This window comes from Trachypithecus francoisi, unplaced genomic scaffold (genome assembly GCF_009764315.1).
Source record: "Trachypithecus francoisi isolate TF-2019V2 unplaced genomic scaffold, Tfra_2.0 Lachesis_group12, whole genome shotgun sequence".
NCBI lineage: Eukaryota > Metazoa > Chordata > Mammalia > Primates > Cercopithecidae > Trachypithecus > Trachypithecus francoisi.
This window is the reverse complement of record NW_022681457.1, coordinates 91,066,421-91,093,802: the sequence shown is the minus strand read 5'-3', so window position 1 is coordinate 91,093,802 and position 27,382 is coordinate 91,066,421. Positions and strand designations below refer to the sequence as shown.

At 44.2% G+C, this 27,382-nt stretch overlaps 1 protein-coding gene across 1 annotated transcript in view; it reads right to left on the bottom strand.

Annotated features, from left to right (window-relative positions):
• The window catches only part of CSMD2 (CUB and Sushi multiple domains 2), a 602,688-nt gene that overhangs the window by 144,768 nt on the left and 430,538 nt on the right, over positions 1 to 27,382 (bottom strand). The window contains exons 25-26 of the mRNA XM_033228874.1: positions 26,851 to 26,977; positions 2,490 to 2,692 (exon numbers count right to left, since the gene is read on the bottom strand). Coding sequence (XP_033084765.1) covers positions 2,490 to 2,692; positions 26,851 to 26,977 — 330 coding nt within the window. The remainder of the gene's footprint in view (positions 1 to 2,489; positions 2,693 to 26,850; positions 26,978 to 27,382) is intronic.

The window sequence follows — 27,382 nt, the reverse complement described above, 5'->3', positions numbered from 1 at the left end:
ACAGACAGGATGTTAGATGTTACACAGTCATGTTTACTTAATAAAGCCAAGCCTGCACTAATCGTCCCTGGCATTTCTGTACAATCCCCTGTCAAATACACACTATAAAGTTAACATGGGGTGAGCCGTTCTCTCTTCCCTAGAGTAGTCCTGGTATTTGCTAACTGATGACAGCAACAGGGAAGGTGACCTTTCCCAAACCTTGGTTATGTCCATAACACTGGGCCATGCTGTCATGACCTTTCTGGAGCCCAGGCTAGGTAGCTTTGACCATGCTACTCTGCCTAAGCAATGCTAAGGGCAGCTTGCCCAAGGAAACCCTTGTGTTAGAGAAAACCATCCATTCATGTGTTCATATCTTCATGTGCCCATTTGCTTACTAAGCAGTGAGCGGGCACCTATTGCATACATACACTATGAGAGAGTCGGGAGGCATGGCATGACCCTGTCTTCTAAGAGCTTTTAGTGGGATGTCAAGTACGTGCCCAGCTTCAAGACGAGACAGAATGCCTGGTATTGACAATGTGCTGAATAAATAGAAGTAAAGTGCCAGGGTGCCGTGGGCTACAGCAATTTTACTCTGAATGGGGAGATTAGGAGGCAATGGCATCTGAGATGAACCTTGAAGGATGAATAGGACTTCCATGAGCTGGGCAGTGCATGAGAAAGCAGCCTGCATACAGCATAGGAGAGCACCCAGGGACTCTGTCCCACGTGGCTACACTGAGGACGCAGTGGAGGTCAGATCATGCAAATCTGTGAGGGAATTTGTCAGCACAATTATGGACTTTTTTTTTTTTTTTTTTTTTAAGCTGTACCCATCAGCTTGGGCACAGTTGGAGAAAATATGTCTGGTTTTCATTATGCATAATACTCCTTTCCACAGAGAGTGGATTGAGCCATCTCTTTAGCATTCTACCCTCCCTACTGCTGGGAGATCCTTCCATTGCTTATCCCAGCAATTTCCCAAGTTTGTTCCACGAAACGTTAGTCTCTTGAGATGGTCTTGAAAAACATCATCCATGATGGAATATGTTTGGAAATTGTGACCTACCAGACATCTTTTGAATTTAAGTGCATTAGCATAGCAAACGTTCTCAGAGGTCCCATATTGCAGACCATTTCCTTAGGTCTGCATCAGCCTAAGCACCTCTCCAGCATCACTTGATCATGCAAACTTCTTTTTTCTTGCAATATCAATTAGTATTCCATGGAACTCTTAGGAATAGACAGAAAATGCTAGACTGGAAACATGCATGAGTGTTAAATGAACAAATTAATAAGTATACAGCAATGTGATGCTGGAGACTCTCATCTGCTCCCCACGCTGCTAAATGCTCATTTCCACAGAGATAACAGACGTAGAAGAAAAGAGCTAGAAGCAAGATTTGCAACTCAGTGGTGCCAGGGATATACCCCAACCACCCTTAGCTGATACACCAACTTGGAAAGAGCTCGGGGGCAAAGCCATAGCACAGGTGCCACAAGAAATCGCTCTGGAATCACCATGGAAACTCCCCCTCCCTCCCACCACACACACGGTAGAGTAAGGAGATGGTAATGAAGACAGCTGCTGTATAATAAACATGAGCAGAAACCGAGGCAGAGTCACTTGTTCAGGGAGAGGAATGATGGAAGAGGCACTTCAGAGGACATGAGATGATGCATTCCAGGGAGAGGCAGGACCAATCATATAAATTATCTCATACTGGGATTTGGATGTTTGAGCATTGGCCATTTTGGGTAGCTCTTTGTCATGCTCCTCCATAATTGGCTATTGCAGTGCCTAATTAATAAAATGTAGATGACTCATGTTGGCTTCCAGTCTTTGCTGAAACCTGCACTCAACTAAGAACCCGAGCGTGCAGCATGTCCCATCAGTTCATTCATAATTGTGCCTCAAGCCACCATCTACTTGTACCTCCCACATCCCTCCTCATTCCCTGTGCTTCAGTCACATGGGGTAGCCCTCCACTTCTGGAATTCACATTCCGGCATCTACACTTGTTCATGTGTTCTTTGCATCTAAGATGCCCTTTTCTCTGTTTTCCATGTAATAGGGTGCACAAGTCCTCCAAAGTCCATTTCAGTGGCACCTTTCCTTGTCATAGATGACTACTTGCTCCTTGAAACACTTTCTTTTCTTGAAAAGAAAGTGCTTCTTCTGCTTGTCCTTCAGGTCTGAGCTTGGACATCATCTTTTCTGGAACATCTTCCTTGATGCTCCAAGGTGACCATTATAGCCCATATGTCTCCATCCAGATGCTTATCTATTTGTATGTAAGTATCTATTAACCCACCTGTCTTCCCTACCAGAGTGAGCTCAGCACAGACATTTGAACAGGTGCTAACTATGTACCAGGCACATAGCAGATGCTCAATAACTATCCTTACATGGACTGAGGGGTGAAGGAAAGCGAGGGCCAGAGGGAGGTGGGTGCCATGTGTCAGGATATGTGGAGTGGGGCTGGCAGAGGGCACGCACAGACCTGAGAATTGAATGGCAAAGCCCTGCTTGCTGGTGAAGAAGTCAGTGCTGAACTGCAGGACGACCGAGTTGAAGGTGCTGTGCAGGTCCTTGGGCAGGGCTGGGCCACTCAGCTCCTTCAGCAGAACCCCGCTTTCCACAGGCCCATCCCAGATGCGCAGCACGTCGTGAACCTCCTCTGTGTCAAACACCAGGAAGTGTAGCCTGCATGGAGAGAAGAGGCAGCGGTCATCTGGGCTCAGCCCCTTCTTTCCAGGGGCTTCTGGTCAGAAGGTCCTAAACCTACGAAGCCTGGCCCTAAACCTACAAAGCCCTAAACCTACGAAGCCCAGCAGGAAGGCAGAGAAGGCAGCGGCGTCTGGCAGCATCCTCATGATTTCACCAGGCCAGCTCCTCCCAATGGGGCCTCCAGCAATGGGTGCAAGAGTGGGAAGTGTAGCTTTTGTGCATCCTTTTCTTATTATGAGCTCCATGTTGCCATCATCAGACTGCATCCCTCTCCTCAACCTTACACAGCCCGCAGACCTCTCCCCGAGCCCATATTGTTACCATTCTAGGTTGGGAGGGGAATACTGAGAAGGCAGGATCTGGCTTGGACAAAGGATATAGGTAAAATAAATAATAATTGGGGCTAGAAGGCAGGGGGAACTGTGGAGTCTCTGAGAAGCTGGCCCAGCCACGGTGCAGGTAGGGGTGACCTCATACCTCGGTTTCCCAGAGCAGAACTCTGGGGATATTAGCTATATATAGGCCTGGCTTAGATAATCTCTGCAGACCTCAGGAGGCCAGATAGGGGTCTCCCTGTGTGGTGGTCTGCAGGACACAGACAGAGCTCTCAGAGCAAGGGGGCTCAAGTAGTAACCTGAATTTTTCTGGAACCAAAGATTCCAACAGCCAAAGATATATTGGCTACAAGCCTGTGTGATTCTCTCTCTTAATCCCTTTTTTTATTATTGTGGAACAATTTTAGACTTACAGAAAAGTTGCAAAGATAGTGCAATGTTCCCATAGACCCTTCACCATGTCTTCTATTGCTAACATCTTACATTTCCACGGCGCATTTGTCACGACTAAGCAAGCAATGTTGGCACACTTACTATGAACTACACTCCAGACTTTATTTGAATTTCACCAGTTTCTCCACTGATGTCTTTTTTTGTGTTTCAGGATCCAATCCATTTATCACTATCTCTTTTTAAAAACATCTTTTTAAATTTTAAAAATAAGACATACTCGAGGCAGAGAAAAGGCAAACAATATACAGATGTACTGAATTTAAAAAAAGTCTCTCTTTCACACAGCCAACCTGTTCTCTAGAGCTATTCAATTAATAGTAGGTTTGGTACATATGCTTCCAGAGTTCTTTTCAATGAGCGCACATATACATTGTTCCCTCAAAATGAGACATATTTTATGTAGTTCTCTATAACTTTCTTTCTTCATTTAATACTACATCATGGACAAAACAGCACCCTCATTTTTTTTTTCTGCAGAAACAGACATTGTTATATAACACAATTTCACATGAAATTGCAAGGAACATTCTCATATTTACGTAGCTTTGTGCATTTCCGTGGATATTTCAGTTGACTTGCCAAAGTAATTCTGGGGGGAGAAGGGCATCTATTTAAAAATTTTAAAATAAATCCTGCTAAATTATCCTCTCAAGTGATTGTTTCAATTTATATTCCCACTAATCAGTATTGATGTTACTATTCTCTCTAAACTTCACCTCATCAGCATTAGATATTATAATGTTGTAAATATATTCTTTATGAAAATGCTCCCCCATCTGCTAGGCCACAATGGAATCTTGCTGGCAGTTTTGAATTCAGATGATTTAGTAAGGCTGGGTATCTTTGCACATATTTACTGGGCACTTGTATCTTTCAAATTCTTTATCCATCTTAATTGATGGATGCAAACTTTTAAAATTCTACTTATATATTATGACTTTTATTTATCTTATATATCTTGATTTCTCTTTTATATGATATATTTGTTGCTAATCTTTTCTTCTAGTGTCTGGTGACTTTTTCTCATTTAACTTTGGTTTGTGGTATCCATTTTGGTATAGAAGTGATTCATTTTATGTAATCAAATATGTTAATATTTTCCTTTAAGGATACTGGATGTCATGTTATGCTTGGGCAAACCTCTCCCCACCCAATGATTCAAAAACAAAACAAAACTTTAATCAAAACTTTAATACTTTCCTGTGACTTGTATAGTTTCTTTCTTTTCTTTTTTCTTTTTCTTTTTCTTTTTTTTTTTTTTTGAGACAGGGTCTGTCTGTTACCCAGGTTGGAGTTCACCGGTGCAATCATAGCTCACTACAACCTTCTGAGTAGCTGAGACCACAGGTACATGCCACCATGTTTGACTAATTTTATTTTTTGTAGGGATGGGGTTTTTCTATGTTGCTCAGGTTGCTCTTGAATGCTGGGATTCAAGCAATCCTCCTGCCTCAGCCTCCAAAAGTCCTGGGATTACAGGTGTGAGCCACTGCGCCTGGCTAGTTTCATTTTTTGAGGCTAAGAAGTTCGTTGTTCTTCCAAATTGACACTCGATTCTCCCAACACCTATCTAAAGTAGCCTCTGCCACACTCCGCCTACCAAAACATCTGTTTACTCCCTCCGTAGCATCTACCAGTCTATCTTTAGTGTACTTATTTGTAGACCATGCTTCTCCCTAACTAGATCATAATTTTCACGAGTGTGGAACCAGGCCTTGCTTGCCTAGGATGTGTCTGACATTTTGGATGGTGCCCATGTTGCCCATGGATGATGACACGCTCATAGCTGAAGAATCCTGATTCTCCCTACTGGTTTGAAATGTTCCCTTGGTTGTGGGCCGTTTCTGGACTCTTCTCTCAATTCCAGTGGTCTCTCCTTTCCCATACTAGAATCTACTTGTGGTACCAGGAATATAGCTATGCAGCTTACTTGGGTTTCCATATTCTCAAATTTTGATTTTTTTCCCTAAAACGTACTAATTTCCCAAATTTACTCTTTTAGATGAACTTTATGGTTACCAAGTCCCAAAAAATGTGATTGAGATTTTGATTGGAATTATACACACATTGATTAATTTGGAGATAATTGATATCTTTATGTTACTAATTTTCCCCTGACAGGAACATTGTAGATAACTTAGTTTATGTACTTTGCAAAGTTTTATGTTTTTCATCTTTGTTATGGTTTTCTTCTTTGCACACCTCTTGTTAAATTTCCTCTTTGGCAGTCCATACATTTATGGTTTTGGTTCTATTGTGAATGAGATTAAATGTTTAGTTACATTTTCTAGTTATTTATTGTCAGATATATATGTATATATACACATATGTGTGTGTGTGTGTGTGTGTGTTTCTTACTTTCAGTCACTAGTTAGTACTATTAGAAACCAAGAGAATCTCTTGGATTTCCTAGGTGGAATCTTTTATAGATATAGGAAAGGATTCCTCAAAACCCGGACCTGTGTGAGGCTGGGGCCCCATATTTGATAGAAAAGAGGGAGAAGGAGATCCCTAGGACAGAGCACAAACATGCATACCCACTGCTGTGCCAGGCTGCCCCCTGCCTTCTCTGCTTTCTCTGCAGTGATCAATGCACTATGAAATCAGCAGCCAAGAGGAGACCAAGTGCCAGCCATGTGGTGTGGCTGTACATGCTCTCAGAAAAGAGGTTGCTGTGGGCCACACTCATCAGGGAAGGCAAAAGGAAATGAGACCTGAAGTTTGGGTGGCGTGAAAGGAGAGTGCTTTCTTTGAATTTAATAACATGAGATAAGATCCGGAGGCAGAGAGAAGGTGAAGCTGTCCGGGAAGAAAGGCAACTCCATACTTGAGTTCAGGTGGTATTAGGATGCCATACAGAATACAGCTGGATTGTGAGAGGGAAGAAAGTCAACTCCATACTTGAGTTCAGGTGGTATTAGGATGCCATAGAGAATACAGCTGGATTGTGAGAGGGAAGAGAACAAGAGTCTCAAAATTAGCTATGGGAGTTTGGGCTTTATCATGCTCTAGTTAGAGACTGACTCTAGAGGCCATGTGAAATCCTAAGGGTGAACAACTGAATGAATGAGTGAGTGAATCAATGAATGAACAAACGAAACCCCAGTCTGACAGGAAGCTGAGAAAAGCAAGAATATGGGGACTAAATAGACATGAAAGAAAATGTGTTTCCATAACAACCACTGTGTATAAGGCACTTTCACATTAGCCCATGGAGTCCATGCAAGCATCTTTATTTTGTAGGTAGGACTAGTCTCATCTTTAACAATGAGAATACTAAGGCTCTGAGAGGGTAGGTAACTTGCCCAAGGTCATGGGCTAGTTAGACACTAAGCTGGAATTGCTATTATTTAATACTAATCCAGGTCAGACCTTAGTGCTTCTACTCTTTCTCCTGACAATGCTGCCCACATCTCTAGGAGGAAGAGGCTGTGGTTGAGAGCTAGGCAGGGGCTGGAGAGGCTCTATCAGTCATCAACAGTTTACATGTGAGTCATACATAAGCTGATATGAATTAAAAATGCCAGTTCATTGCATTCGGCTTAGCTGATCTGATAAACAGACAAAGTGAAAGACTTGGCATTGATGTTGTGGAGAGGAGTGCAGAAGAGGGGAGGAGGAGGCGGGGTTCTCTGTGTGCACAAACAATACAAGTTGGCAACGGAAAGGACAGAGGCTCAAGTTCAAGCCCGTTTCGGCACGTGTTCACTTAAGCTCCTCCCATATGCAGGGTGCTGCAGTATAAGAGTGAAGATGACAGACAGGGTGCCATTCTCCGGGAGCTTCTGGAGATGGGCAATAACCCCCCAGACACAAACTCACTCAAAAATTATCAGCTGTGTCCAGAACAGGGCAGGACATGGCAGAGTGCTGAGGCAGAGTATCCACTTCAGACAGAGTGGCCGGAGAAGACCTTCTAAGGAGGTGGCATTTAAGCAAGATGCCAAGCCACGTGGACAGCAGGCGGGGCGAGAGGTGGGAGGAAGCCTGTGGTGAATAAAAGACAGCATGTGCAAAGGCCCCAATGGAAAAGCCATGGAGGCTGACGCTGGGCCAGGAGAGGCAGGCAGGGTCAGGGCTGGCGGGACTCCGCGGGTGGGGGAAGATGTTTGGCGTGCACTATAGGAGCTGAGGGAAGTCACTGGTATATTTTAAGCTGAGATCTGACAAGTTCCAATTTACATTTTAAGATCACTCTTGGTGCCTGGGTAAGAAAAGATTGACAAGGGCAAGAGTGGATGCAGGGAAATTAGCTAGGGGCTGCCACAGGGGGCCAGTGACCCCTTTTATTATAAATCTCTGATGGTCACCAGCAAAGACTTGGTTTGCCAAACTCAACAACATTTATTAAGAATGTTATTGAATACTTTTCTCATCTTATAGAAATCAGAGTCTATAAATGCTAATGAGCAGTTCTGATCAATAGAGATAATTTCAGGCCATAACAGACATTGGGGTTTGTGTGAGCAGCTCCCCTGTAGGTGCACACTGGGTCTTCTTCTGACTTTTGATATCCTGAAAACAGTTTTCGGCCCTCCTCCCCCTTGCACTGAGCCCCCAGGTAGGAGAAACTGAAGTGGAGGAAAGAGGTGAAAAGATCTTCCTTTCTATTGATGACTTGCTTGTCTGCGTGCCCGTTTCTTTGGGCCACAAACACAAACCAGGCCATTTCCAGGGAAGAGGAATGAAGCATGTTGCATGTCAAGTTCTGTGTTGAGAGGTGCAGAAATGTGTAAGGCTCCGCGTTTGTCCTGGAGGAAACTTACTGAAGGAGACACTCAAAACATAATAATATATGCAATAGGTGCTAAAGAGTGAGATAAATAAGATGCCATCAAAATAACCGGAGGAGAAAAAGAGCTAAATGTTTGTAGGAAATCTCCTATGTGCCAACTGCTTTATGTACATTGCCGAGTATCCTCATAAAACCTTGCAGTTGAGAGTGAATTCTCACTATTTTGCTTTGGAAGAACTGGAGTTCCAAGGGATTAACAGAGGCAACTAGCAAGGGTCAGAGCCGGTATTCAAACCACGTCTGTCTGGTACCAAAGGCCTTTCTTTTACACCATCTTCTTCTTTTAATTTGAAGAGGCAAGGAAAGCTTCCAGGAGGCAGTGTCTTTGAAAGAGTTTTGAAGAAAGGAAAGTGTGGAGAAACTGAGGGAGAGGAAGATGGCAAAAGAGGGAAAAGCATATTCAGAGGCATCAAAAGTGTAACTGGCCTTCCGGGATCCAGTTTCCCTCCCATCCTTTCAATCCACCTTTTCCATCAGGACCAGGGCGATCCTTCTGAACCACTCCTCTGACCCAGTCTCTCCTCCTTCTCTAAGGATAAAGTCAGACTTCCAAGGGGACACACCAAGTCTCTCCTGGGCTGCCCCAGTTGCCTTCTCCCGTTCTTCTCACCCTTTACTGATTTCCTTCTTATTCTCTTGCTTCAGAGCCTTCTCTCTGCCTGGAAGTTCCCCCTGCACATGCCCCCATGCCACCTGTAGCAGGTTGACTTGTGTCCCCCAAAAGGATATGCTCAAGTCCTTACCCCTGGTACCTGTGACTTTGACCTTATTTGGAAATATAATCAGATGTGATCAAGTTATGACAAGAAGGGCATACTGGATTAGGGTTGGCCCTAAATCCAATGACTGATATCATGATAAGAGAAAAGAGAGGGAGATTTGGATACAGAGACATGAGGAAGACACAGGGAAGGAGACCATGTGATGGAGGCACAGATAGAAGTAACGTGCCTGCAAGACAAGGAATGCCAAGGGTTCCTGGCAACCACCAGAAGCCACGAGAGACATGAGACAGATTCTTCCCCAGCATTTCCAGAGGGACCTTGGCCCATTGAGGACATGATTTTGGACTTCTAGCCTCTAAAACTGTGAACAAAACACATTTCTGTTATCTTAAACTATTCAGTTTGTTGCAGAAGCCCTAGTAAATTCTTCTACCTCCTGACTGATGTGTACTGGTAGGTGCCTTACATCCAGTGGGCAGCTTTCCCACAGGCTTCTCCTCGTCCTCTCCATCCCTGAAGTCTGGTGAGATGCTCCCTCTACAGGCTCCTGCTCTATCAGAGTCATCCATTGACTTCCGTGTCTTGCTGAATCCCTTAACTCTTGTGCCAGTGTCACATTCACTTCTATATCTCTAGTACCCAGCATGAGGCCTGACCCATACTAGCTCCTTGGTGAATGTTGTTTGATTGAATTGATGAATGAACGAATGGCTCACCGGCTTTCAGGGACCCCTGTGGTTCATCCAAACTCACCCACTGTCCTTGCCAAGCATCTGTCACTCTGCAAGAGGCAACTCAAACACATCCTATATACGAAGGAAGATACTTCCTATTTCTCTGGAAGTTCTGAGCTCTTCCTTTCACCACTCACATCCAGCCCCTTGGATCTTACAGCTGTATCTTTGGTGCTCTACACTACCAAAGATATAGAATCTAGCCACACAGAACCTGGACCAGAGCTCGCTGCTGAGTCTAAACCTGGGAGAAACTGGGATACTGCAACCACAGTCTCACACTTTTTAAATTCAGCCCTGTAGGTTCCCTGAGCCTATAGTGATACTGATAGTCACACTTTAAATCTATAAATAGTAAGTACTAGGCACTGGTGATTCAGATAGGAACATGGCATGCTTCCACCCCTGCATGTGGTACAATCTACAGTAAAGGTATGTACAGAGAAGGCCCCTAACTTAAGACAGGGAGATGAGACCAGGCCTCCTGGGACAGGTAACTACTGAGCTGAGTCTTGATATCTTTATAAGAGAAAAGAGAGATGAGCGATTAACAGGATGAGTCCAGATGAAGGGAGTGGGTGAGGAGGGTGAGAAGGGGACAGAATGTGGGCAGAAAAAAGAGGGTATGCAAAGACACAGATGGGATGTAGAGGTTGGCCCACCCAGGAAATGACAAGTTCTTCAGGAAGACAAAGCATGAAGTGCAGGTGGCTGAGACCTGAAGCGGTGGCTCAGGGAATGGTGATAACGTCCAAGCTGCAGAGAAGCGAGGAAGTCATAGTCCCCATTCTCCTAGTGAGAACAGTTTCCCTGGTGCTGGGGCAGGGCTGAGGGCAGTGAGCGAGGGGTTCCACCAAAGAAGGGCTTTTGAGTTGGTCTCCTAAGTCTGCTATCTGGTTTGCCTGGGTTGCATCTTGGGCACTCATGATAATCTGCAGTCTAACTCCAGCAAGTATGCCAGCTCAGGTAGCTGGGTCTCATTGGGCCCCTGTTCTCCATCCCATTCTTTGGTGGGGCTGCCCTGAAGTTCTGCTTGCCCTGCGGCTGGATATTGACTTCATTGCTGACTGCAGGGACATCCAGGGATGTGCAGATATTTCTGTTCAAGTCTGAGATCTCCACACGCCTTTCCTCATAGTGTTTTCAGAGTTCCATCTCCCACAGCAACACCCACCCTCCCCTCCACCAACCAACAGCAGGCCCTAGCTAAGGGTGCACCCACCTGGCCCTCACTCCCTTACCTCTTCCCACCAGCCCCCTCTGAGACTCCATTGTGCTTTGCTGAGGCTAGCGTAAGGTTCATGACACTCAGCTTCAGCAACAGGAGATTTTCTACCGAGCCTAGATCTGAGAAGTTGGGAGGACAGTGGATTCTCACTGCAGGGGCCTGTCCCTCTCAAGTGCTGTCCATAGGCGAAACTTGCTTCTGGGATTATGGTCCTCAGTTCTTTTAGTCTGAAGGAAACTTGGACACACTAGGTATTAAAAAAAAAAAAAAAAGATTCCCACCTCCCTGCTTATAGGCAGTTTATCTCTATCCCATTGCACATTGGAAAGACATGCAAAAATGAGAAAAGAAAAAAAATTCATGGCACCTTGACATGTTGATTTTACTTGCTTTCTGACTGGGCCCCAGAATATGAAAGGGCTTTGGACGCTCCTAACCAACAGTCACCATCGCAGGAACACAATAAACCCTTCACTGATGTGAGTCACGATGGTGGATCTTTACATTAGGGGAAAATGGCATGTGAATGAACAGCTGCTGCAGGGGGAAGGGGGTCAGAAATCACTCCTGTCCCCACATGAGAATGCAGTTGAAATTATCCTTGGTTACATTGGAAAGGGCAATAAGAAAATAATACTTGTTTTATCACATGCCCCCTCTAAGCTGCCCGAGCTGCAAACTAACAATTAAACCATGATCATAATAGCAGACAATAATAACTAAGTATCACGCTATCCAAAGAGCAAAAACTGAGAAGACAGCCCAAAGCCCAAATCCAGCATTGGTGTCTAGAGCAAAATAAAAGGCTTTTCTCTTCAGGGACCAGCTGGCATTCAAAAGAAATAAAAGATTCTTTGGTTATTTTCTAAAGTGGAAAAATAAAACTGGGCTTCAGGTCACTGAAAATGCCGCAGAATGTTCCAGGGTAGTGACTGGTGTCTTGGACTTAGGCTGTGACCTTGTGCTTCCCTCTAACGTGCTGGGCGACCTCAGGCCAGCTGCCCTCTCTTCCTCATCACCCTGTAACCAGAGGCTCTGAGTCTGCCTATCACTAGACAGAGTCCAGAGTCTGCCCTGTCGGTGTCAGGGATTCTGTGAGGGGCCAATGTATCTTTGTCCTTGGAAGAAATGTTTCCATAAAGTAAAAACACTGGTTGTGGAGCCAAAGACCTGGGTTCAAATTGTAGTTCTTTTTTTTTTTTTTTTTTCCTTGCTCTGTCGCCAGGTTGGAGTGCAGTGGTGCCATCTCGGCTCACTGCAATCTCCGTCTCTTGGGTTCACGCTATTCTTCTGCCTCAACCTCCCGAGTAGCTGGGATTACAGGTGCATGCCACCTCACCCAGCTAATTTTTGTATTTTCAGTAGAGACGGGGTTTCACCATGTTGGCCAGGATGGTCTCAATCTCCTGACCTTGTGATTCGCCTGCCTCGGCCTCCCAAAGTGTTGGGATTACAGGTGTGAGCCACTGCACCCGGCCTCAAATACTAGTTCTGAGAGAGCTGATTTGGTGACCCTGCAGAGCCTCAGTTTACCCCATGTAAAATGGCTGTAATTTCAATCTATCAAGCAGCATTGCTAAGAGTATTATCATAAATGAAATCACATATAAAGCATGTAGCACATAGTATTAAAAATCATCAAATGGTAAAATCACCTAAAATAATTCCATTTTTGTTCAATTTATTTTATTTTTTACTTGACTAAGAGCAATGTGCTAAAGTCTCCTATAAGGATTGTCAATTTCTCCTCATATTTCTGACAGATTTTGCTTTATGTTTTCTCATTAGGTTACTTAGTGCAGAAAGATTCATGACTGTTAGCATTATTGTGGACTATGCATTTGATCATATGAAAGCATTCCCTGTGTCTCTTTTAATATTACTTAACCTTGAATTTTACCTTTTTTCTTTTAAAGAAAAGCAATATTGTGATCCCTGCTTTTTACTTCCATGTGTTCTCATGCTATTCTTTTGTCCCAACCTTTTATTTTTGAAATTTTGTTGTTCTTCTGCTTAGCAGCATTCTTTTAAATTTTATCCAACCCAAGAATCTTTGCCTTGCAATATGAATGTTTCCCAGCTCATAGCTCCTTACACCTCCTGCTTTCCCTGCCATAGGTCAGTCAGTAGTTGCTCTACACGTTACCGTATTGGCTTCCTTTCCCTGTGCACCATCATCTCGGGGTCTCTCTCTGGGAGCCTGTGTTTGCTCCCTTTGCAGACCCTTTGCTCAGCATCTGAGTTTTGCACTCTGCTCAGGCACCTGACCTTAGTTCTCTGCCGATCCTTCAGAGAAGCCTCAGATGATAGCACTTCTATGCTCTGGGCCTTATATCCGGTCACCCTCCCAGTCTCCTGCCCATCCTGAGCTCCTGTAACCTTGATCTGCTCCAGAGGCTGCCTCCACTCCCCTATTCTTTTTTCTGTACATGAGGCCTGGAGCCTTGAATTACTTTGTGGGATAGATACCTCCAGCCCCACCCAGGACCCTGTTCCCACTGCAGAGCGGCACTGGACTGTGAAGTGTGTGAAAAATTAACCTTTATTATGTTCAACCACTGAGATTTGGGGATTATCTGTTATATCAGTTAGCCATTACTGTTGGTAATAATACAAGCTTATTTCCATCATCCTGTTTTATGCTTTGTTTTGTTTTGTTTTGAGACAGAATCTCACTCTGGCACCCAGGCTGGAGTGCAGTGGAGTCATCTCAGCCCACAATAAGCTCCGCCTCCTGAGTTCAAGTGATTCTCGGGCCTCAGCCTCCTGAGTAGCTGGGACTACAGGTGCGTGCCACCATGCCCGGCTAATTTTTCTATTTTTAGTAGAGATGGGGTTTAGCCGGGTTGACCACACTGGTCTCGAACTCCTGGCCTCAAGCAATTCACCTCCTTCAGCCTCCCAAAGTGCTGGGATTACAAGCATGAGACACCATGCCTGGCTGTGTTTTATGCTTTTGTTTATTATATTTTCTTGCTTTTTGGGGGTTATATTTCTTAGTTTTTAAGTTTTCTTTAGTGATTTGCAAAGTACACATTTTGTTTTAAATTCTATGGGTGGTTGTCTTTAAGCATTTTCAAAAGTACTCCTAAACTTGTATTTTTCCTAATCATCAAATTTAAGAAAAATAATATATTATACCATTTTGCTTCTTCTTATGTAAGACAGTAAATCTTAAAAAGGTTTTACCTTTCCCTATGCCCTCCCCCAACCATCAAACCATTGACAATATAAGTAGGGACTACAGGCCCAAGTTATGCATAGTCTTTCATGGTCACCAATTCTTAGTACTGAGTAGTTTTTCTAAACATCTCAGTAGGCTAAAAATTATATGTCTGTATTAGCTTCCTATGGATGCTGTAACATATTACAACAAACTTAGTGGCTTAAAACAACAGAAATTTGGCCAGGCATGGTGGCTAATGCCTGTAATCCCAGCACTTTGGGAGGCCGGGGCAGGTGGATCACCTGAGGTCAGGAGTTCTAGACCAGCCTGACAAACATGGTGAAACCCCGTCTCTACTAAAAGCACAAAAATTAGCCGGGTGTGGTGGTGGGTGCCTTTAACCCCAGGTACTCGGCAGGTTGAGGCAGGAGAATCACTTGAACCCAGGAGGTAGAGGTTGCAGTGAGCCAAGATCACGCCACTGCACTCCAGCCTGGGCAACAGAGCGAGAATCCAAATCAATCAATCAAACTAACAAACAAAAATAAACAAAACCAGAAATTTATTCTTTCATAGTTCTGGAGGCCAGACATCTGAAATCAGTATTGCTGTGCTTCAGTCAATGTGTCAGTAGGGCCATGCCCCCTCTGGAAGCTCCAGAATAGACTCTATTCCTGCCTCTTCCAACTTCTGATGCTGTTGGCATTCCTTAGCTTATGGCTATATCACTCTAACTCTACTATTGTCTTTGAATCACCTTCTCCTTTACGTGTACAAAACCTCCATCTTTCTCTTACAAAGTTGCATGTGGTTGCATCTAGGGCTCATCCAGATAATCCAGGATAGCCCCTTCATTTCAAAATCCTTAATCACAGCTGCAGAGATCCTTGATCCAAAGAAGGCAATATTTCCAGGTTCCATGCATTAGAACCTGACATCTTTGGGGGGCCACCGTTCAGCCTACTACAATGTTTTTGTAAGTTCCTCAGGAAGCCTATGAGAGTCAATTTTATGTGGCTTTTGTGCATATCTGAGAATAATATGTCACCTTTGTAAGTGAATTATATTTCCTGGCTGAATCAACACTTCTTGGGACCAATAACACCACTGACTTCGGACTTTGGTATTATGTTAAAGAAAAGGAGTCTTAGGAGGGTTGGATTAGTTGTGGTGGTTTTGTAAATGAATATTTTATAGAATGAGGGATGACTGTGTACTTGCTTGTGTGAGTTGGTTTTGCCAAATGCTTGTAGGGATTTTTTATGATCCATCCTGAGCTCCTATACCCTTGGTCTGCTCCAGAGGTTGCCTCTGCCTCCTGCTTTCCCTTCTACCTCACCCAAGGCCTAGAGCCCTGAATTATTTTGTGGAGTAAGCACTCCCACCCCTTGCAATGATTTCATTTTTCATCACATTATATCTAATTTAATTTTTGTCTGGAAATTCAATGAATCCTTTCACTTCACTGAGAACATTTTAGCCCTGGTCACCCCACTCCCCACCTTTTCCCCAGGGGCAATGGTAGCCTTTTGTATTTTATTATTCCTTCTGCTCCGTTTCATTGCTGTTCTGCATTTGTGCTTCCTGGATTGGCACTCTGTCTTCCATGTTTGTCTACTTTTCATTACTTGGAGTCTAGCTTGTCTACTACTTCAATGCTTTTATTTCTTACAAGGCAAATGCTGCTGTCGTGGATTTTAGTTGTTACTGTGTGTTTAATTTCTTCGCATTCCTTTGTCACCTTCATCACTGTCTGTCTATCTCAGAATCTGTCCTCTCGCATTCCATCATCTATCTTCTATTGATCATCCATATTTCTTTTATTCAAATGAGATTATTATGTCTATACCTATTTACATTTTCTTGTCTATTATAGTAAAACATTTTTAGAAAAAAAAATTTTGTATTTTTTTAGGGACATGTTTCTCTTTTAATGAATGGTATGTGTTAAGTGGCATCACACAAGTTTATTTTATGTATTTTTTATTTCTTTACTTATTTTTGGAAAGGGAGAGATCTATACTGGTTCAGTATGGTCAACCCACAGGGAATGTGCATTTCTTTGGTTGAACAGTTTATTCTCCTCCTAAGAGATGTTGGAATTAAGTTTTAGGATCTTAAACCGGTAGTCAAGTTGATGCATTCCGGCTAATTCAACTACTCACTGTAGCTCGGTTGGATTATCGTATGAGGATAATTTGAAGTAGTTTGAGTTTCTTTCTCTAGAGGTGTTCCACGAAAAGTTGAATGGCCAGAGAGTGCCATCATTCTCAAAGCTACATTTATACCTACCAGGCTACCCACATCCTCTTCTTCAAAAAATGTTTACATTCCTTTTGGCTATTCCCTGATTTGTTGAAGCCTTAAATCTGACAAAGGAATACCCCACTGTGTGTTTGCTTCTCTGTTCAGTTCCTTTAGGAGGTCAGCTCTTGCAGTGTAAGTACATGGACCTTCTCTGTTTAAGGTTTAACTTGCTGTAGTTGCTCAGAAATAAACCCTCTGGAAGCCACTGAACCTGCAGCTATAATTCCTGGCAAGAGCTGTGAATGCAAGCTTCACTTCTGGTGCCTTCTGCCTCCTCTGGGCCAGCCGCCCACTTGCTGGCTGGAGGGAGGCAACACTGACCACAGTGGGGAATTGCTGCCCTGTGACTGATCTGAAATGACAGCAAGGGAATCCAGGCTTCAGGCACAACCAGATGTTTTTCTAGCCCAGCATCCTCCCAGGAAGACAAGTTCTACTGGGCAGGGGTCCTGGTTAATCAAAACCATGCCCCCCAATGCCTGCTGCATGGTGACCAAAATCTAAGAATGGAGTTTTCAGTTTTCCCTATATGTTAATCATTAAGAAGTATCCATAAAGTTAAAAAACAAGGACTATTAGCCAAATACGAGCTTTATGGGCATCAGGAGCAGAAATCCAAGTGTCCAGAGTGAGAAGTTCTCCACCTTCCATGGGTCCCAGACCTCTGTAGGGAAAGCATGTCAGCAGAGGACTGTCTCCTCTCCCTTCCTCCTTCCCCCTCCATGAAGCCAGCCAACTATAGCTTCAACCCTAACCACATTTGCACATACAATATGACTCAGTTCTTTTGAATATAACCAGGATCCCTCAAATAGTGCTCCTAGGCTCCTCCCTGGCTTCCCAGCCAATTTATCCTCTGCACTGCTGCCACAGATCTTCCTGAAGCCCTCATATCCCCCCTAGACAATGAGCTCTTCCAGAAGCAGCTGTGTACATTCCTATCTTCCTCCCTTTCACATGCCTGGGAGGGCCTCACCTCCACCCTGCATGGTGAGCTCCTATGGTTCTTTAAATTGTAAAAGTGCTTCCTCTCTGTAGTCCACTCCCAACTGCCATACAGAATTACGATCTGTCCTCGCAGACACTTTTCTATTATGTTTCGTGCATACTTCTACTATAGCAGTTATCGCATTATCTTAGAATCTATAGCAGAAACTGCGGGTTGGATGATCTGTGCTTCATTTCCAAACCTCTCATTTCTCTTTACTATTGAGGTTCTAAAAGCAAAGCAAAATCGATTTTCCACTTTTCCCCTGCCAGGCGTGGCAAGTTCTGACTAATGAGATGTAGGACAATATCTCTAAGGATAGTGGTCTTTCCCAAATACACAAGCAAACTTTCATTAGGAGAGAGCTCTGTGCCCTTTCCTCTTCCCTCTTCTTTTAGACTGGAACACAGACATAATGTCTGGAGCTGCGGCAGCCAACTAGGTAGCCATGAGGATGAAAATCTCGGGATGGCAGAGCAAGAAGAAAGGTTATGGCTTCCTGAGCAGTGGTACCAAGTGTGGATGGGACTTTCAGATTCTTGTTCCAGGAGAAAAATGAACCCCCATCTGTTGAAGCCAGCTTTAGTCCGTTTTTCTATTTTCATTCCTAACTGATATAATTTCTATCTATAATACGGAGACCTTCAAGGGGAAAAGCTGTTTCTTATTTATATTTATACCCCCGTGCCTGGCAGCATGCCCAGCACTGAGTAAATGCTCCAAGTTTTTAAATTGAACTGAAAGTTGTTACTGTCTTTAAAATGTTCCAACAGCTCCTTATTATGCTGAGAAATCCATTCAGAGTTCTCGTCTTGGCCTTCAGTGTGTAAAGACTCCTCTTTACCACACAGCCTTATTTGCCCACATGCATGCAGCTCCAGCCACGTCAAGTGAGTGCCCTTTCATGGTCAGATCCTATATTTTCCCCTATGTTCATGCCTTTGCTCTCCTACCCCTACCTGGAAAGATTGCCTCTACAGTCCCAGGCAGAACTTCTCTCTCTCTTCTCTGTTACTGAACTCCATTGCTTGGCTTGCACTTATAGCATTTATTTTATCTTGGAGGTAGCTGTCTGTTTGACTATTTCCCCACTAGAATGTGAACTCTTGGCAGACAAGGCTTGGCCTTGGTCTGGTCTTTGTGTTTCCAACTGCACAGCATCACACAGTCTCTGGCACAGAGCAGGTATTCAATGCATATTTTGTTAGATAGGATCAGATCACAGCCTGAATGGCAGACTGGAAAGAGCAAAGACTGACATTAGACAGAACATGTTCAAAATCCACAATCCGGGGTGATTGTGAGATCTCAAGGAAGGTCATTTATCCTTTCTGGGCCTTGATGATCTCATCTATAAAATGGGGACAGTAATAACTGATTCAGAACCTGGTGTGCTATAGGTATTTGATAAATGTTAGATAGAGGCGCAGGACCAAGAGCAAAAGGCTTTCCCTCCCTTTCTTATCCAAGTTTTATCTGAGCTGGCCCACTGATTATTAAAAACCAAACCAAACCAAACCAAAACAAAATCCTCCAGCTCAACACTAGAAGCTGAGAAGAGGTTCCACTCCTACAGGATGAAACTTCTGTATTCTATGTACGGATGACACAGGCAAGGGTGACAGCGAGAGAGCAGCTCATGGGTCTGCCCTCCTGCTGTCAGCTGCCAGGCCTGGATGGAGTGCATTGGCCCATCCGCCCCATTCTTCTATTCCACTCTTGTCACACACATCCAAGCAGGACCCATTTTCCAGCTTGGACCACACCCAAGGGTAAGCCTGACCATAGATTCCTGCAGCCAACCACTTCGCCTCTTGGGTACTCCTGGGAAGGGACCATCCTTGCCCAGCTTGCTGGAGCAAACCTGGCTACAAATCCCTCTGGTCACCTCCAGTGCTTGATCAGGGCTTAAGCAGGGTAGGGAGATGTGCCTGAAAGGCTTCTCCTGTCTGTGCCCCTGGAAATAACCTCATGGGCTAGCCTGCTGCCTAGCCCATGTCCCTTCCCATCTGGCATACCTGCTCCCACTCACAGTATAGCACCCACCACCTGAGATCCTTTAGGGGTGACTTACAGCCTGCTGTGCTTAGGAATACTCTGTTTGGGTAAAATTGACAATCCACCCAGCTTCAGGTGGGAGTTCTCATCATTTGGGAATTACATGCCAGTCATGTTCTAGGTGCTTTATATATGCTCACTCAATCCTCATAGCAACCTTAAGGAGGGTACCCTCTTTAATTATCATCTTAAAGATAAGAGAATTGAGGAACAGAGGGCTTAAAGAGCTCCCTGAGCAACACAGCAAATAAGAGTGGCAGGTAGGCTGGTACCAGAGTCCAGCTCTTAGTTATGACTTGATAGTCAATAAACAATAAAACTCATGGGACATAAAGAATCCAGCTGAATAATCAAACCAAATGGCTCAAGTGCAAAACGCAGCTGACGCAGGGAAAAACAGACAACATTGTAAAACAAAACACAAATAGTATTCTCAGAGATACAAGATGATAACATATTGATAAAAACAAAGGTAGGCTGTCAAGAGTAGTCTAGAAACAGAAAAAGTAGTTTCCTTGAAATAAAAACAAAAGCAAGATTTCCAAAATAAAAAGAGGCTAAAGAACAGGATAATTATTGTTGAGAACCGAAGTAATGAAAACACAAGATCACTGGCAGAATAAAAACGGGATATAGAACTTTGAAATCACTAGAACAAAAAGCCAATTACAACAGATCAGCTAACAACAGGAAGAGTTAACAATAAAAAAAGCAATACAGAAGCATAATGTATTTTGTTTGAAAGAAAGCATAATACATTTTATGTAAAAGAAATATAGTCCCTTGTACTCCTTTCATGTTCTTCAATGCCCATGGAACACAAATAAAACAAATATATTCAAAAAGTAAAAAAAGGCACAACACAGTCAAAATAAAAATAATGAAAACCATACAAAATCTATAAACCACTTAGTAACTGAAAAAATTCTTAAATATTCTTGGATTTAAGAGAAACCTAAATGAGTTATTGACTAGAAATGAGCCCAGTTGAACACTCTATATGAAAAAGACAAATTGTCCAAACAAAAAACACACAAAGAACCAGAAGCAGCAAAGACAATTAAATATCCTATTGTCCATCTAAGTGGTGAAGACTAAAAGTATTGACAATGTCTAGTGATACTGTGTGGGGTAGCAGGCCTTCTCATAGACTTCTGGTGGACTCATAAATTGCTATAATATCTAGAGGAAATTTTGAGGTTACGTATCAAAATTTGCCTCCTAAAAATATATCCTAAGGAAATAAATGGACAACTGTTCGAAGATTCAGGAATAAGAATGTTGGAGTGAAAAGCTGAAAAGATTCACTTATTCAACAGGTGAATGGTTAAATAAATTACGGTGATGCATATAATATAATTCTCTGTACCCATCAAACAGGATGAGGTAGATCTATATACATTGACATGATGAGATGGTGACATATGATCAAGTAGTAAAACAAAAAACAAGTTACTGAGCCACGCATGTGGATGTGGATGAACTTGGTTTAGAAACACGTGTATTACATTTGCTTTACGTACATATTGGCACACAAAATGTCCAAAAGAATAAGTAGAGCAAACAGACATTAATAGTTATTTTATGTGGGATGTGAGGAGGGGTAAGACTACAGAGTAAGACTGTAGAAACGTTTCATTTCAAGTTTATACATTTCTTTGTTTAAATTTTGAATTTTTTTTTTTTTTTTTTTTTGAGGCGGAGTCTCGCTCTGTCGCCCGGACTGGAGTGCAGTGGCCGGATCTCAACTCACTGCAAGCTCCGCCTCCCAGGTTTACGCCATTCTCCTGCCTCAGCCTCCCGAGTAGCTGGGACTACAGGCGTCCGCCACCTCACCCGGCTAGTTTTTTTTTTGTATTTTTAGTAGAGACGGGGTTTCACCGTGTTAGCCAGGATGGTCTCGATCTCCTGACCTCGTGATCCGCCCGTCTCGGCCTCCCAAAGTGCTGGGATTACAGGCTTGAGCCACCGCGCCTGGCCTAAATTTTGAATTTTTAAAAAATGATTATCTGGCTGGGTGCAGTGGCTCACACCTATAATCCCAGCACTTTGGGAGCTTGAGGCAGGAGAATCACTTGAGGCCAGGAGTTCGAGACCAGCCTGGCCAACATGGTGAAACCCCGTCTCTACAAAAATTAGCCAGGCGTGATGGCGCTCGCCTATAATCCCAGCTACTTGGGAGGCTGAGGCATGAGAATTGCTTGAGCCTGGGAAGTGGGGGTTGCAGTGAGCTGAGACAGTGCCACTGTATTCCAGCCTGGGCGATAGAACAAGACTGTCCAACCCCCTCCCAAAAAAGAGTACCTAATTTGTATATAGAAAAATTATATAAAGATATTCCCAATAAAAAAGATAATAACTAAATAAGGACTCAAACACAAAGGGGCTTTTTGTGTTTGTCTAATTATGAATGTGAGTTATCCTAACTTTGCTGCTGGTTATTCAAGACAGGTGTGTGTGTGTGTTGGGGGTTGAGGGAGAGGGAGGGAGAGGAGAAAGAGACAGAGAGGGAGGGTAGGAGAGAGAGGGAGAGGGAAAGAAGGAGGGAAGGGGAGGGAAAGGGGGAGGACTGAGTAAGCACACAAGTACTGCTGTACGTGTGCACGCTATGCACACTAGTTGGGATGGCAGGCTGGGGTGGCGGAATGAGGAAGGGACAGTGTCTTGCCACCCTATCTCCATCTTTCTGCAGTTCTCAATGAAACTGGGAAGACCTTACTTCACATTAGCTCCTTTGAGGTTGCTGTGGCTCCAAGAAGCCATCCAGACTAAGGACTGATGTTATCTTTACCTTCTTTGGACTATTTTCCATTTTGGGATCCTCAGCGTACCCCCCATTGTGGGCGGCAAGCCACCCAGGTGCCGAGGCAAGAGACGGAGGGCACAAGCTGTTCCAGTATAATAAAATACATAAAATAAGAATAGTTATACTAGATATAGATCATAGATATGATTATATATGAGTATCATTAATCATTAGTTTGTAGCAATTACTCTTTATTCCAATATTATAATAATCCTTGCTCTTACAATCATAACCTAGGAAAAACCAGGTCATGTAGATAGGAGCTGAGGGGACATAGTGAGAAGTGACCAGAAGACAGGAGTGTGAGCCTTCTGTTATGCCCGGGCAGGGCCACCAGAGGGCTCCTTGGTCTAGCGGTAACGCCAGCGTCTGGGAAGACGCCCGTTGCCAAGCAGACCATGGTCTAGCGGTAGCATCAGTGTCAAGGAAAAACACCCACTAAGCACTTAGCAGATGGGAAAAGGGTGTCTCTCTTTCCCCAGGGGAGTTTAGAGAAGATTCTGCTCCACCACCTCCTGTGGAGTGCCTGACTAATGTCAGGCCCACCCCCCGTTATCCAGAGGCCTAACTGTCTCCCTGTGATGCTGTGCTTCAGTGGTCATGCTCCCAGTCTGCCTTCATGTTCCATCCTGTACACCTGGCTCTGCCTTCTAGATAGCAGTAGCAAATTAGTGAAGTACTAAAAGTCTTTGATATGCAGAAATAATGGCGTATGCGGTTTCTCTCTCTCTCCCTCCCTCTCTCTGCCTTGGCTGCCAGGCAGGGAAGGGCCCCCTGTCCAATGGACACGTGACCCACACGACCTTACCTATCATTGGAGATGGCTCACACTCCTTACCCTGCCTCTTTGTCTTGTATCCAATAACTATCAGCGCAGCCCCGCATTCGGGGCCACTACCGGTCTCCGCGTCTTGGTGGTGGCGGTCCCCCGGGCCCAACTGCCTTTTCTTTTATCTCTTTGTCTTGTGTCTGTATTTCTACAATCTCTTGTCTCCGCGTACAGGGAGAAAAACCAATCGACCCTATGGGGCTGGTCCCTACACCCCATGACTTCATATTTCTTGCTATGTTACTCTGGAGAGGACGTTTCCTGTATTGTTTTGATCTTGTCTTCCTGAGGGCTAGAAAGGGCATCTCCTGTCTCCCCTCCACCCCCACAGCCACCATTCTCATCAGTGAAAACAGTCCTCACTACTGCCCAGAAATCCATTCATCAACTTCTTGTAATTTCCTTGTGTCAGCCACACCTAGATCTGCTCTGCTCTCTTTAATTCCCAGAGAATTAGTGCTGTGCCTTTTAGGTGGGTTACGGCTGCTATGCCATGGATGAACACATCCTTCTCTTTAGAGGATGTGTGCCAAAGCACCTAGAAATGAAGTATGATGATGTTGACAGTGTACTTTCCAGTGGCTCAGCAAAAAGGAAAACAAAAGGATGGAAAGAGAAGAACAAAGAAAGCACATAAGCATATATGGCAAAATAGTAACGCCATTTGGGTGTAGGTAGTAGGTACGCATGTACTTGGTATACTCTTGTCACAAACAATAGTTGAGAAAATTCAAGTGATCACACTGACTTTCCTGAATTTTCTCTTCTTCTCCGTCTGCACTGCCACTGCCCGGCTTCCGGCCTCCTTGTCTGTCCCCAGCCACACTCTGGAGACAGCCTCCTCACTGTGCTTACAGGCCCAGCCTGTCCCACTCCGCCCATTCTCCACAAAACTGCCAGGAGCTGTCCAAACGCAGCATCACAGCCCCAAGGCCCTCTGTGCTCCCTACAGCCTCCGCCACCAGCTTCTTCTCTCATGAAAGCTGCCACTCACCAAATTGCCGGTGATCATCCAGCTGCGGGAACCATTTCCAGCTCCTTGAGGCTGACCGCACTGCTTCACTCTCTGCCTAGAAGCTCATTACCCTCCCACCCACCTTCCTCCTTGGCTACCTGGCAACCTCCTCTCCCTCCTTCAGGACTCAGCTCTAGGGTCACCTTTTCCAGAATGACTCCTCCCATCTCCTCCTGTCCTGCTTTTCCATTCTCCTTCCTCCTTGTGCCACCACCTTGTTCTGGACCGACATGTGTGTCTGCTCTTTGTGAACCACGGCCACATCTCATTCATTTATATAATGCCAGCACCTCGCACAGGCACAGCCAGGTAGTAAACAAACAGATATTTGTGAATATGAGGGAATGAATGCATCAATGAATGATGCTCCAAGTGAAGAAAGTGAGAAAACCTCTTGATTTGCACATGTATATACTAAAGTGAAGTAGTTAATTATGTTCTTGATCCACTCATTGTTCAATCACTAGTCACTGAGGAACTATCACAGATCCACTAGGCATAAAACTACCTTTATACTTGGGTCTTGCTTCATTCATTCTTTCATTCATCAAACACTTGACACTTGTTGAGCCAGGGGCACTGGGCTAAGAGCTGGGAGACCTGCAAAGATGAATCAGGCAGAGACCACAGTTCCAGGAGGGGAGGTAACGCATGAGCATAAATAAAGGAGAAAAGTGGTCAGTGTCATCAGGAAAATATAGGTAGCAGGCAATGGAAGTTCCGAAGAGGCGGAAAGGACTCCTAGGAGCCCTGTAAGAGAGGGGGTGAGGGATGAGCTCCTGGGTGAGCTGACATTTGCACTTGACTTTGAGGGATGGAGAATTTTAGATGTAAGCCTTTGGAGGGAGGAGGGCATTCCAGAGGAAGGGCGGAGTAGAAACAAAGGCCCTGACCTAGGCCCTGAGCTAGGCCATGTACAGGGGTCACCAATAATTTTGCCTTGTCAGAATGTCATTGAAGAGAAGTGGTGGAAAATGAGGTTGGGAAGGGAGGTTGAAGTTGCTGTAGCCTCAAAGGCCAGAATAAAATGTTTAGCTTTTATTCTGTAAGTGTGGGGTGGCCACGGAAAGTTTCTAATCAGAGGGTGAACTGATCAGGTATGCTTCCAGAAGGTTATCCCAGCAGTGCTGTGCAGGATGAATGTGTATATTTAACTTGTCCCCCTAATAATGCAAAGTCCCTATGTACGCTGCTGACCTTATTTTGCTCAGAGTTTAGCTAAAAAATCTGTACATAGTAAACACTTAATACATTTCTTTAACATTAATTGAACTGTGTACATCAGTGAATATCTACATTTCTTGCAGCAACACACCCATTCAGCCAGTTCTCCTTAATTGGAAACTCTTACATGCAGGACTCTTCTCCTAGCTACACTTTTGTTCCTTTTCTTGGCTCCTCACTGTTCCAAATCCTTAGCACTTACTTCCTGGATCATTGTAACAGACTCCTGATGGTGCCTCCCCATGAACTCTCTACACTGCAAATAACCCTGGTGGACCGACCCTGCTCAAGAAACTTCCATGGCTCCCTCTTAGTTATTGGCATTTAAGATGCTCCATAACCAGGCCATACTTTAACCCTATCTATCTCCCATTCCTTATCCATGTGTTTCCCCTACTGCAGCCAGACTGTTTCCTCTCCAATTCCCTTATTCTATCCTCCTTTCACACCTCTGCTCATACTGCTACCCTAACCTGCTCTTTTCCTCCTAACTCACCTGAGCCACGGCTCAAGGCCCCGTTTTGCCAGCAGTACAATAGTGTGAAGATTCACAAAGACCTGGGTTCAGATCTCAGAGTTCTGATTTCCTGTGCAAACTTAATAGTGCTATGCATCCTCTTGGAATCTGAGTTTTCTCATCTACGAAATGGGAAGTACAATAATGTCCATTTGCTATTAGGGCTTATTATTATCATTATCAGTAGGGCTATTGTGGGGAGTTAATAATGCAGGCTCTGTGCTCAGTAAACGGTGATGGTTCTTTCTCCTCTGAATCCTTGAAATTCCAATAAGGAATTCCTGGAAGGAAGTTACATGTTGATGGCATACCTATTTTGAAGGAAGTTATCTTTTGAAGAAGTACATACCGCTGCTGGTCTTCTGCTATTTACTTCCTCCACAACTCAAAAATACAAGCATTTCTGTCCTCATTTTAAAGATGAGGAAACAGCCTGAAAAAGGGACGCAATCTGCCAGGGGCCATACCGCTAAAGCTGAGTTAGCGCTTGCTAACTGTCAGAAATAACCACAGCAGCTGTTATTAAATATTCACTATGTTCCAAGTACGACACTGAGCATATTACATGCAATATCTCATTCAAGTGCTTTATCCTGAGATCCATACTCTACAGAAGAGGACAATGAGATGCAGAGAGGATAAGGAACTTTTCCAAAGTCCTGCAAACAGTACATGGAAGGGTTGGATTCAAATGGGGGTCTGCATGCCTTCAATCCATGCCCTTGGCTACTCTGCTGTCACTGTGCTATCTGGGCCAGTGAGGTGTATGGACTTGGCATGAAGCCCTGAGAGGCTGAGACTGACCTTTCCAGATTTTTTCAGGCATCCAGCATAGCAACCACCATTGATCACAAGGTTCTCCAGGTGAGGCAGGTGGGTCAGGCACTAGCTGGATGGCCTGGTGATGATGCCGATGATGCCTCCCCTGAACAACTCGCCAGCCCTGACACTTACCCAATGGTGCAGCCGGCCTCTGCTTCGATGGTCCAGATGCAGTTGAGATTGTGTTCATAGGGAGCTGGATACCCAGGTGACAGCACCTGCCCCGACACCTCTCCTTTTACTGTCCCTCCACACTCGGCTGAAAGAAATCCCAAAAGAGTGAGCTTCACGAGGTGGCCTGACCTGCCAGCAGTCACTAAGCAGCTCCTTTTGCCTGTTTGCTCCTGAGTCTCTCTCATTCATTCCAAGTGACTGAGCACAGCATATTAAAAAGTCCCTGGATGAGACTTATATCCAGAACTTATAAAGAACCCCTACAAATCAACAACAAAAAGATGAATAACCCAATTTTAAAAAGGCAAAGGATTTGAATAAACATTTCTCCAAAGAGGATATATAAATAGCCAATACATACATGAAAAGATGTTTAACATTGTTAGTCATTAGGGAAATACAAATCAAACCCACAATGAGATATCACTTCACATCCACTGGGATGTCTGTGGTCAGAAAGACTATACAAGCGCAGGTGGGGATGTGGAGA